The sequence below is a fragment of the Penaeus monodon genome, chromosome 43, assembly GCF_015228065.2.
Source record: "Penaeus monodon isolate SGIC_2016 chromosome 43, NSTDA_Pmon_1, whole genome shotgun sequence".
NCBI lineage: Eukaryota > Metazoa > Arthropoda > Malacostraca > Decapoda > Penaeidae > Penaeus > Penaeus monodon.
In genome coordinates this window covers 26,321,943-26,334,442 of record NC_051428.1, presented here as the reverse complement: position 1 = coordinate 26,334,442, position 12,500 = coordinate 26,321,943, and the positions used below count along the sequence as shown (strand labels likewise).

At 44.8% G+C, this 12,500-nt stretch overlaps 1 protein-coding gene across 1 annotated transcript in view; it reads right to left on the bottom strand.

Moving 5' to 3' along the window:
• LOC119568339 (ALK tyrosine kinase receptor-like) overlaps positions 1-12,500 on the bottom strand; it is a gene marked incomplete in the record, with an annotated part of 248,485 nt that overhangs the window by 235,775 nt on the left and 210 nt on the right. Inside the window, 2 exon segments of the mRNA XM_037916793.1 lie at positions 8,451-8,545; positions 12,242-12,500. The exon segment at positions 12,242-12,500 is cut by the window's right edge and continues 210 nt beyond it. Coding sequence (XP_037772721.1) covers positions 8,451-8,545; positions 12,242-12,339 — 193 coding nt within the window.

The following is a 12,500-nucleotide window of genomic DNA, read 5'->3' as shown; positions in this document are numbered from 1 at the left end:
AAGGAAGAGGGAAAAAAAAAAAAATGCGATGAAAAGCAAACAGTTTATGAATGTGATTGAAACCCGCGAAACATAGACAGCGAAAAAAAAAAAAAAAAAGAAAAACGAAAAAATAAAGAGAAAAATAATAGTAATGATCAACATCAAAACGGACAAAATTTTTCTCTAGTGTTGATAAAAGATAAACTAACGTCGACTAATAGATAAACGAATATTAATAGACTGAAGAACTTGTGAAGATAATAACATAGACAAACTAGAACGATTTGGTAATGAATAATGAAAATAGATTTCCTCCCAAAAAACAACAAACAACAAACAACAAAAAAAAAACGAAATGATTAACAAAACAAACGTTTTAATGTTTAATTTGACATTCCTAAAATATACAAGAAGAAGAGGAGAAACTTACTTGGTGCCTTCGTCTGTTGCTGGCGGATTGCGGTGTGTAGGACAAATCAGTGTGCGTCAGGAGGAAACGCCCTGCGAACAAAGAGATGAAGAAAAGGTCAGGTTTAGGTCACGTCAGGTGAGGAGGGGGTGAGGCTCAATGGTCCGCTGTTAATTCTTGTATAACGACGTAAAGAAATGTGGTAATTCCGGCCGAGAATAATGGGCCACGTTTTACCAATTATCTACTAGAGATTTTGGTGTTTCAATGCTATCATTCCCTGAGGTATTACGTTATTTAAGGGACTAGTCTGTTTAATTGTAGGAGAGGTTACATTTCTGGTTTTCTAAAGATGAGGAATTTTCGGTATTTTCTTTTCTCGATTTTTTAACATTTCCTCCTAAACTGATTCTGATCTACTTGGAAAAACGCTACAGTAATTTGGGATAACAACCTCTAATATACGATACACAAAACAAAACTACGCGAAACGAACCCCACCAAAAAAGAGAAAGGAATTTCCAAAGTTCGTATGGGAAACTGTGAACCATTTTGTGGCGTGGAAGAAAATTACCCCCCCCCCCCCCCCCCCCCCCCCCCCCCCCCCCCCCCCCCCCCCAACCCCCCCCCCCCCCCCCCCCCCCCCCCCCCCCCCCCCCCCCCCCCCCCCCCCCCCCCCCCCCCCCCCCCCCCCCCCCCCCCCCCCCCCCCCCCCCCCCCCCCCCCCCCCCCCCCCCCCCCCCCCCCCCCCCCCCCCCCCCCCCCCCCCCCCCCCCCCCCCCCCCCCCCCCCCCCCCCCCCCCCCCCCCCCCCCCCCCCACCCCCCCCCCCCCCCCCCCCCCCCCCACCCCCCCCCTCCCCCCCCCCCCCCCCCCCCCCCCCCAAACACCCCCCCCCCACACCCCCCCCACCCCCCCCCCCCCCCCCCCCCCCCCCCCCCCCCCCCCCCCCCCCCCCCCTCCGCATCGACTAATACTGGACGCTAGGAAATGCGGCCCGTCCGGTTTCTGCTGATCTCTCCCCTGTAACAAGGTTTATTGGTTATTTATAGCATAGAGAAGGCTGTAAAACGAATCTCCTCTTTTTTATGGCGACCTCAAACGTGAATAGAGGATAAGCGCTTCGGCTCTGCTGCATGGTTGTACATAAGCTCCCTTTTACCCAACTCGGGGCAAGGCACGAGTTGCCCGTTTTGTTTCTTTTTGCATCGATAAGAGGTCCATATTCTTGACGTAAAAGTAATTGGGTCATGTGAAATCTGAGGAGTGCTTGTACCTTTTTTCTGGTGGGCCTGGATGTAACGATTTTTATAGTATTCGATACCATGATTTGTAAATTGGTATTTGTAATTCAAATATTGACATCCAGTGAAAAAACAGTTTTTGATATTTTTTTTTAAAACTGTAAATGATTCTCTTTCTTTTGACTGTTGTGTGGTGGTGAACTCATACATAATCAGTTAGGTCCTATAAAATTGTCAGTATGTTTTTTTGACTGACTAATTTACAGTGGCTTTAATCTAATTCAGTCAAGTAACTAGCCATCACAGATCATTAATTTGTCTAGATAAATAACAATGAGAGGAAAAAAAAAAATCACCAATTTCAATAGAGAAACGCTAGTGTATGAGTATCCGGATGGACAAATAATGAAATCAATTTATTTCTGCTGAAGGAAAATTTGAAGTAATATAGAAATATCTATAATATGATAAAGTGAAATTATACTCTTTGCGCTTAGATGTAACGCTTGATTCCGGATATAAGAGGACGATATGAGATAGAGTAGGCAATTAATGTGTAATGAATTCCTGTTTGTAACAAAAGGTTGTTATAATGGTATTCCATACACCGTGATAATATCAATGATCTAATAATGCGATTATATTAACTTCATTTAAATATTATCTCTAAATTAATAAACAATTAATAACGTAATAGTAAAATGGACGATAAACCTGGACAATGATAATGATTCATTACAATAATAAAAATGATTAACACCACATTTGACTACCATCATCTTAACAAAGTAACACCATTATTTAATTATCAATAGCAAAGCAACATACCAAGTTTTCAAGATCTAAGAAAACTTAATAAAACGATTTGTACTGTTGCAACCTCCTCTCCTACACCTTCATCTGGATAATTTGCATAAATGTTCAGAGAAGTGGAAAGGTTAAAAGTTCTAGGGAAAACGGCAATAGACGGACTCACCGAATCATGACTTGTGTGTCTTTAAAGACGTTGTATCTTCGAGTTGTCAATAGTTTTTGTTGTATTTTTTGAAACCGTTTTCGTCTTCTGTTCTTTTGGTTAATCACATTACCATTCAGCATCTATCAGAATCATCTTAATTATCATCAGTCATCATCTTCATCATCATCCTCATCATCATCACCATCTCATCATCATTTCATCATCATCATCGTCCCGCATAATCATCAATCATACATCATCTACAATCATCATATCAATCATTCATCATCATCTATCATCATAATCATCCATCACCCTATCAGCATCGTCACTATTTCATCATGGTCCTCATTATGATGATGATGGATGATTGATGATGATGATGATGATTGATGATTGATGATGATGATGATGATGATGATGATGATGATGATGATGATGATTATTATCATCTCATCCTCATCATCATCATTCATTATCATTATTATCATTCACATTAATTTATTCTTGTATAAATTGTTATTGTTGTTGGTGTTTGTTGTTGTTGTTGTTGTTGCTTGTGTTGTTGTTGTTGTTGTTGTTGTTGTTGTTGTTATGATTATTTCCTCATCATCACTATATTATCAGTGATGTGTCAAAATGAAATCAAGCATTACCATTGTTACCAGTTGCTGTAATTATGAGTTGCTGTGATTATGATTATCATTACTATTTATCAAATCCCAAGATTATTACTTATCATTATCATTAATAATATTATCAAAAAAATAACAATAAATGTAATGATATAATAATGGTAGAGTGATCTAGTGTATAATAATAATAATAATAATAATAATAATAATAATATTAAATAATAATTATGATAATAATAATAATAATAATAATAATAAGAATAATAATGGACTATGATGATGATGATAATGATGATCTGTGATGATGTGTGATAGTAATAATAATAATGATAATACTGATTAATGACAGACACGATGTTGATGATGGATGACGTCAAAATTTAATTAGCAATAACCAACAGCAATAAGAACAGCAACAGCCACAATAGTAATGAAATAATAATAAATGATCAACAAGTGATGATGATGATAATATTAATGATAATAATCATCATCCTAATCCTCATAAAATCCTTGTTATTATCAGTATCATCATTATTCATGAATATCACTAAATTACGTCATCATACAGTTATGGGTTGTTTTGTTGTTACTATCACTGTTCCCATTTTTTTTTTTTTTTACAAGAAAGAGAAAGCACAGGAAAAAAAACAGAGGAGGACCGTAATAATAGCAGAAAAATATAAGGAAAGAGCAAGTTGAAAAAACAGTCGGGAAAAAAAATGGAGAAGCTAAAAAGGACCTAAAAAATGAAAGATAGAGAAGAAAGAGCGGCAATGAGGAGGAGAGGAGAGAGAGAGAAGAGAGTGACGGAAGAGGAGAGGGGGGAGAGGGGGGAGAGAGAGGAGTGTGAAGGGAGGCGAGATGAGGGGCGAGAAGAGAGGGAGGCTCGAGAGAGAGAGAGAGAGGGAGGGGCGCGCGAGATCGAGGGATAGGAGAAGAGGAGGGAGGGTGGTGAGGGAGGAGGGCGACGAGGACGGGGGAGAGGGAGAGAGGAATGGAGGACGAGAGAAGAAGAAGAAAGAGAGAGATGTAGGAGAGAGAGAGAGGAAGAGGCAACATAATAAGTAAGGAGGAGAGAGAGAGAGGAAAGAGAGGAGAGAGAGATAGATAGATAGATAGTAGGTAGATAAGATAGATAGCTAGATAGATAGATAGATAGAGAGAGAGGTGAGAGGAGAGAGAGGGAGAGGAGAGAAAGGAGGGAGGAGAGACGAGATTGGAAGAGAAGAGGGAGGAGAGAGACGAGAGGGGAGAAAGGGGAGAGAAAGATAGACACATGACAGACAGATAGATAGATAGATAGAATGGATGAGAGAGAGGAGAGGAGAGAGAGGATGAGGAGAGGAGGGGGATGAAGGGAGGAGGGGTGGGGATGGACGATTGAGAAGAGAGAGCGAGAGACGACTGGAGGGGAGAGAGGGGACGAGAGGAGGAGAGCGGGAAGGAGAGAGTAAAAGACGAGAAAAAAAAGAGAAAGAGTGAGAGTGAGTGAGAAAGAAAGAGATGACGAAACAGAGAGGAGAGAGAGAAAAGATAGATGAAGATAGATAGAAAGAAGGAGAGGAGTGAAAGAGAGGAAACAAAAGGAGGAAAGAGAGAGTTTGTACCTGAAGGAGGGAAGATAGAGGAGAGACCAAGAGAAGAGGAGAGAGAGAGAGATGGAGATGAAGAGAGGGAGAGAGAAGAGAAGAGGAGTGAGGAGAGGAGAGGAGGGATGAGGGAGGAGAGGGAGAGGGAGGACAGGAGAGTGCGAGAAGAGAGGGAACGAGGCTGATGAGATGAGAGGGACGAGAGATAGAGAGAGGTTGGAGACCGATGAGAGAGAGAGACAGTAGAGAGAGAGAGGGGGGGGGGGATAGGTGACGTGAGAGAGAGAGAAGGAGAGAGACAGACGGAGGGAGAGAGAGATGCGGTTTTTGAATGAGAGAGGAGAGAGGAGGAGAGGTGAGAGAGAAGAGAGAGAGACGAGGGGGAGGAAGATGGGGGACGGAGGAGAAGTATGGAGGAGAGGACGCGGGGATGAGGCAGGGGGAGGGGAGAGGGAGAGAGGAGTCGACGAGAGAGAGAGAGAGGAGAGGATGCCGAGAGGAGAGGAGGAGAGAGTGAGAGAGAGAGAGAGAGAATGAGAGCACGAGAGAGAGTGAGGATGAGGGTTAGACACAGAGAGAGAGAGGAAAAGGAGAGAGAGAGAGAGAGAGAAAGAGAGAGCGAGAGAGACAGCTAGAGAGGAGAGAAAGAGGAGAGAGGAAGGGAGGAGAGAGAGAGGATGTCGTGGCGATGGGAGAGATAGACGGGAGAGGAGAGGGAGCGGAGAGAGATCTGAGGAGAGGAGATGGGTAGGAGATGAGGAGTTGGAGGAAGAGAGGAGAAGCGTAGGAGAGAGAGAGAGAGGAGAGTTAAAAAAAGAGGGAAAAAAGAGGGGGGGGGGGGGGAAAGAAAAGAAGAAAGAGAGCGGAAAGCAGAGAGAAGAGAGAGACGAGAGAGAGAGAGAGATGAGAGTGGAGAAGAGAGCGAGAGAGTGAGTGAGTGAGTGAGGAGAGAGAGAAGAGAGAAGAGAGAGAGTGGAGCCACGAGTAGAGGAGGAAGAGGAGAGAGGAGAGAGAGAGAGAGAGACGATACATAGATAGAATAGATAGATAGATAGTATAGATAGATAGATAGATAGAGCGGAGTGACGAGAGGAGAGAGAGGGAGAGATGAGAGGGAAAGAGAGAGGAGAGAAAAGAAAAAGAGAGGAGAAGGCGGAAAAGATGGGGGAGGGATGAGGGGATGAGAGAGAGAGAGAAGAGAGGAAAGAGAGAGAGAGGAGGAGAGGGAAGGGGAAGGGATAAGAGGAGAGAGGGAAAAGAAGGGAGAGAGAGAAGAGGAGAGAAGAGCAAGAGAGGAGGGGATGGAGTGACGAAGGAGAGAAGATGAGAGAAGAGAGTGAGAGAGAGAGAAGAGATGAGGAAAGAGGAGGAGAGATGAGGTTTAGAGCGAGAGAGGAGAGAGGACGGGGGAGGGAGGAGGTGAGGAGGAGGAGAGAAGAGGAGATGAGATGACCGAGGGGGAGAGAGAGAGATGGAGGACGAGACAGAGAGGGGGGGGAGATGAAGGGAGAGAGAGGGAGAGAGACGAGAGGAAGAGTTATGAGGAGGGAGAGTTGATGAGTGAGAGAGAGCGAGAGGAGAAAGAGGGAAAGAAAGAAATAGAGAAAGAGGGGACAAGAGACGGAAGAGAGCGAGAGGAGAAGAGAGGGAGAGGGAGGCCGTAGAGACGAAGTGACTGAGGGAGGGAGCGCGACTGGAGAAGGAGAGAGAGGAGATTAGGGAGCGAGAGGGGGATGAAGTGGAGATGGACCGAAGAGAGAGAATGGAGAGAGGAGAGAGAGCGGGATAAGAAGGAGCGAGGAGGGGCGAGACGCCGAGAGGAGAGACGAGAGCGAGGAGAGAGAGAGGAGGAAGGGAAAGAGGGGAGAGAGGAGAGAGGAGAGAGGCTGAGATTAGAGAGACGAGTGATGAGGCGGAGAGGAAGACGGGGGGGGAGTTGTGAGAGAGAAGAGTAGAGGATGAGACGAGTGTGTGTGATTTTTTTGTTATTGGAAAGAGAGATTTTTGAGAGTCGAGACGGAGAGAGGGTGAGGAGTTTTTTGTTTTGTTTTGTTGTTTTGTTGTGTTTTTTTGTGTGTGTTTTGTGTGTTTTTGTTTGTTTGTTTTTTTTTGAGAGGAGATGTTTTTGGTGTTTTGTTGAGAGAGAAGATAGGGAGGTCTTTGTTGTTCTTTGAGAGAGAGAGGAGAGAGAGGTGTTTAAGGACATAGATAGAGTGATAGTAGATGAGTTTTGTGTTTTTGGAAGAGTGGTGAGGAGTAGAGGGAGATTGTAGAGAGAGAGAGAGAGAGAGAGGAGAGAGGAGAATAAGAGGGAAGAAAGGAGAAGAATAGAGAGAGAAAGAATAAGATGAGAGATTTGTGTTTTTTTTTTTTTATGTTTTTTGAGATGTTGATTTTTTGTTGAGAGTTTGAGAGAGAGAGATGAGATGAGAGCAGGAGGGGGAGGAGGAGAGGAGAGAGCGGAGAGTGGGACGAGGAGGAGAGAGAGAGTGAGAGAGGGAGGCAGAGAGACGAGGAGTGAGTAGAAGCAGAGATGAGCGAGAGGGGCGAGAGGGAGAGAGAAGTGAGAGGAGAGAGCGGAGGAAGGGAGGAGACAGGGGAGAGCAGAGAGGAGATGTGGCGGGAGGCGAGGGGGGAGCGGATGGGGGGGAGGCCGGGAGAGGAGGGCCTGAGGAGGAGGAGAGACGGCTCCCCTCCGGCGAGGAAGGGAGAGAGATGACGAGGATAAGAGAGAGAGGGAGGAGAGAGAGGGAAATAAGAGAGAGAGAGAGAAAAATAAGGGAGAGAGAGAGAATAAGAGGAGAGAGAGAAAATAAGAGATAGAGAGAGAGAGAGAGTGAGAGAGAGAGAGACAGAGAGAGAGTGAGAGAGAGAGAGAATAAGAGAAAGAGAGAATAAGAGAGAGAAAGAATAAGAGAGAGAGAGAAGAGAGATGAGAAGAGAGAGAGAGGACGAGAGAGCAGAAGAGAGGAGATGGATGCGAGGGGGGACGAGGAGGGGGGGGAGAGAGAGGAGGACGGCGAGTGAGGAGAGACGAGAGAGCTGAGAGGAGAGAGAAGAGGCACGACGAAGAGAGAGGAGATGACGGAGAAGGGAGAAGGAGGGAAGGGAGAGGAGAGAGGGGTGGACCATGGGGGGGGGGGGGGGGGAAAAAGAGGGGGGGGGGGGGGGAAAGGGGGGAGAGGAGGGGGAGGGTGGGGGGAAGGGGGAAATAAATAGACGAAGGCGGGAAGGAAAGGGAGGGGGAGAGAGAGGAGAGAGAGGAGAGGAGAGAGAGAAGGAGAGGGAGGACGACGAGGAGAGAGGGAGAGAAGAGGCAGAGAGAGAGGAAGAATAAGAGGAAGGAGAGAGAAAATAAGAGAGAGAGAGAGAGAGAAAAAAAAAATAAGAGAGAGAGGAGAGGAGAGGGGTGAGCTGAGAGAGAGGGAGAGAGAGGAGAGAGAAGAGAGAGGAGGGGGAAAATAAGAAGAGAGGGAGAGAGAGACGAGGAGAGAGAGGAAGAAAGAGAGAAGACGACATGAGATGGGAGAGAGCGGAGAGGGAAAAAAAAATCAACAAAAAAAAAGGAAGGAAAAAAAAAAAAAACAAAAACCCCTTCTTCTCCTTTAAACCTAATTTTTTTAAGACCCACCTTTTCCGAAACACTCCTGCGAAAGACTGAAATCATCGAAGGCGAGGTCACCATAATACCTGGAACCCCTCACGTTGCTCACCACGATCTTGTACCTGGCGAGAGAGATGGAGATGTACCTGGCGAGAGAGAGAAAAAAGAAAGGGGGTTCGGCACCGTCAAAATCAATGCTAAGGAGGAGGAGGAGCCCCGGTTTTAAAACAATATATATCGGCGAAAGGGCGGTTCGGCTGGGAAAGAAAAGGAAAAAGGTTTACGGGAGATCACTGCGGATTTCACTACCTTTTTTGTGATTTTACTTTCTTGGGTTTCTTTGGGGAGGTGTGGGGGGGGGGGGTGAATGTTGAGTGATGGTTGGGATACATTTGTGTTGTGAGGATGGAGATACAGGGGATACAGACGGCATTGAGATACAGGATGTGTTGAGAGGATAGATAATGTGTTTCGATACATGTGGTTCATATTGTGTTGCGATACATTGTGTGACGAGATACAGAATCCGTTGGAATGAATATTTTAGTATGTGTTAAGTTACAAATGTGTAAAGATGTGCAATGTGTTTTATCAATTTCATAACATGGAGACACGACCAGAAAAGATAAAGGAAGATTATGAGATATATATCCTCTGACCTTATATCCCTTCGTCCTTTCTTCATTTTTATCACCCTCATCTTCCCTTCCTCCCTTCCACACATTTATGTATTTCCGCTTCCCCTCTGTCTTTCTCTTTGTCTTCACTCCTCTGCGTTTTTGACATTTTCTTTCCTATTTTATACCCTATATTTATTCATATTTTATTTGTTTTCGCCACTTATATAATCTTTCTCTATACTCTACATTTTCTTCATTTTCTTCTGCTTTTTTCATTCCGTCTCCCGTATTTTCTTTAATTATCCCTATATTTCCTTTTTTACCTCACATTTTCTTTTCTTCCCTGTATTTATTTTAATTTCCCTCACATTTTCTTTTCTTCCCTGTCTTTATTTTCATTTCCCTCACATTTTCCCTCTTTCCTATGCCACATTTAATGTCTCTTTCTTTATCCCCCCCCCCCCCCCCCCCACCCCCCCCCCCCCCCATTTTTCTCTTGTGCTACCTCCAATACTTTACTTTCTTTTTGCGAAATCATTTTTCCTCTTCATCCATCCCCCTTTTCAAATTCTCGTCATTTCCACTCTCATCATCCATTATTCACTTTCCTATCCTTATCCCCTACCCTATATATTTTTTTTCTCTCTCTGTGTCTTCCCCTCCTTCCCCCCCCCCCCTCTCTCTCTCTCTCTTCCTCCTCTCCTTTCGGGTGGTTCTCCTCTCGTCTCTCTATCCTCTTCTCCTCTCTCTATCTCTCTCTCGCTCTCTGTATATAACAATATATATATATATATATATATATATATATATATATATATATATATATATTATTCATTATTACCCTCTAATCATCAGCCACCATTTCCTTTTATATAAATCTACTCTACTCACTATCTTTCTTGTCCCTCACTAATCGATTCTCGTTTTTTTTCCATTCTGTTATAATAATATTTCCAGTTTCCCTTGTCGATTTTACTAAATTTATCACTATCCTCATGTGATTCTACTCATTTTCAAACTCATCCGATGTATTTGCCATTCATTACATTTTAATTTCCCCCAAAACCATATTTTGATTCCAATTATTGGTTTTTTCATTCAAATCGAAATTAAATTGATCTAATAAATCAATTTCCAAACTTTACCTTGAATTCTTGTTCTCCAATAATTCCACAAACTTTGCAATTTTTCTCACATTCAATTCAATGTCACCCGGTTTTACTCATTTCCAAACTCACCCTCTTCCACTTCCATTTCTCATCCATTTCCTTTTTGATTTTAAATTCATTTCCGCATCTTACCCTCTTTTTCTACCTGCTTAATCTGTCTTACTGTCTGTCTGTCTGTCTGTCTCGAGCTCACTCTCGCGACGAGCTCGCTTCTCGTTCTCTCTGCTCTCTCTTTCTCTTTCCCTTCATTGTTCTAACGCTTCTCTCTGCTCTCCTCTCTCTCTCTCTCTACTCTTCCTCTCTCTCTCTCGCTCTCTCCTCTCTCTCTCTCTCTCTCTCTCTCTCTCTCTCTCTCTCTCGCTCGCTCGCTCTCCTCTTCTCTCTCTCTCTCTCTCTCTCTTCTCTCTCCTCTCTCTCTTTCTTCCTCCCTCCATATCTCTCTCTTTTTTCTCCCTTTCCTATTTACTCCTTTTTTAGCCCCATTTCAGCCTAGCCTCGACCCTCCAACCGTGATCCTCCTCCAATTAGAGAATTTTTTTTCCTCCCGACACTCAATTACTGACTCTCGCGCTGCCGTCACTACTTCCTCTCGATTCCGTCTCTTCCATCTCTTTCGTTCCGTCTGCCTGCGTGTTAGTCCGGCTGTGTCGAGACCTCCGTCCCTCTCTGTCTTTATGTCTCTGTTGGCATGGTCTGTCTGATCTGTCTCTCCTCTCCTCTCTCTTCTCATCTCGTCCCTCTTTCTCTCTCTCTCCTCCTCCTCTCCCCCCCCCCCTCTCTCTCTCTCTCTCTCTCTCCTCTCTCTCTCTCTCTCTCTCTCTCCCCCTCTCCCCCTCTCTCCCCCCCTCTCTCTCTCTCTCTCACTTTCTTTCTGTTCCCCTCTTTCTTTCTTATCCTCTCTCCTATACTCTCACTCTTTCTTTGTTGCTTTGACTATCTTTCTTTATCTATATATATGTTTACATCTAAATCTGTATCTATCTATCCTTTTATCTGTCTATCTGTTCGTTACATACATGTAACAACATCATAGTGATGGTTTATTTCTTTTACTTCCTTCGTCTCTTTCTTTTCTTTTCTCTTGCTCTTTCCTTTTATTTGCTTCCCTTCCTCCCCTACCTATTTCTCTTTTTCCCTGTTTTCGTTCCACTGCAACTTCTCCTCCCCTCCTATTCCTCTTCCTCTCTCTGTCCTATTTATTTTCTCCCCTGTCCCCTCTTCTCTTTTCCCTTCTATCCCTCTTCTTTTATTATCTTCCTCCTGTCCTCTCCTCACCATCCTGTTCCTATCATCTCCTCTTCTCTCCCTTATCCTTCCTCCTCTCCTCTCCCTTCCTCCTTCCTCTTCCTATTCTCTTTTCCTCTCTCCTCCTTTCTTCTCCCTATCCTCTTCTCTTTTCCCATTCTTCTCTCTTTTCCCCCCTTTTCTACCTCCTTCTTACTCTCCTCTTCATTTTTACTTTCCCCTTCTCTCTTCTTCTCTTCCCTCCTCCTCTCATCTCTCTCTTTTCCTCTTTCTTTCTCATGTTCCTGCCCTCTTCCTTCCTTCTCTTCTTCGCCCTCTCCTCACACCTTTCATTTTTTTCTTTCCTCATCTCTTCACTGCCCTTATCCCCTTTTTCTCTTCTCTCCTCTCCTTCCGCCCCTTTCTTCCCTGTCTGGTTTCTTCGCTCTTCACTTCCTCTCTCCTCCTCTCCTCTCCTCTTCTCATTTCTTCCTCATATTCTTTTCTCGCTTCCTGTCTCCTCTCCTCTTCTCTCTTCCCCTCCTCTCCTTTCATCACCACCTCTTCTTTCCTAAACATTCATTTCTTTCCCTACCCTCTTGTTTTCCTTTTTCTTTTCCCTTTCCCCTTTTCCCATCCCTACCCTTCCCTTCCCTGCCTACCACCTCTCTTCCCTCTTCCCATCCCTTCCCTTCCCTTCCCTTCCCTTCCCATCCCTTCCCTTCCCTCCCTTTCCCTCTTTGCCACCTCTCTTCCCTACTCTTCCTACTACGTCTCTTTCCCCTTCCCCTGCCTTCTCCCTTACGTATTGTGGACTCCTGCGGGCAGAGGGTAGGAAGCTCGGTGCCAGAGGTCGCCCTTGTCGCCGTGGATCTGGTCGAGGTTGTATACGAGGTCCTGCATACCCCTGGGGTCGTCCTCATGTACCCGGATGAACAAGCTCCCCTGGTGTTTGCCCAGCTTGTGGTAGTGGAGGCGGACCTGGGGGAGAAACGGCGAGATGATTTGGGGGAAGAAATCGCACGTTGATTAGGGGGGAAAAACATGGATGGGGGAGAAACGGT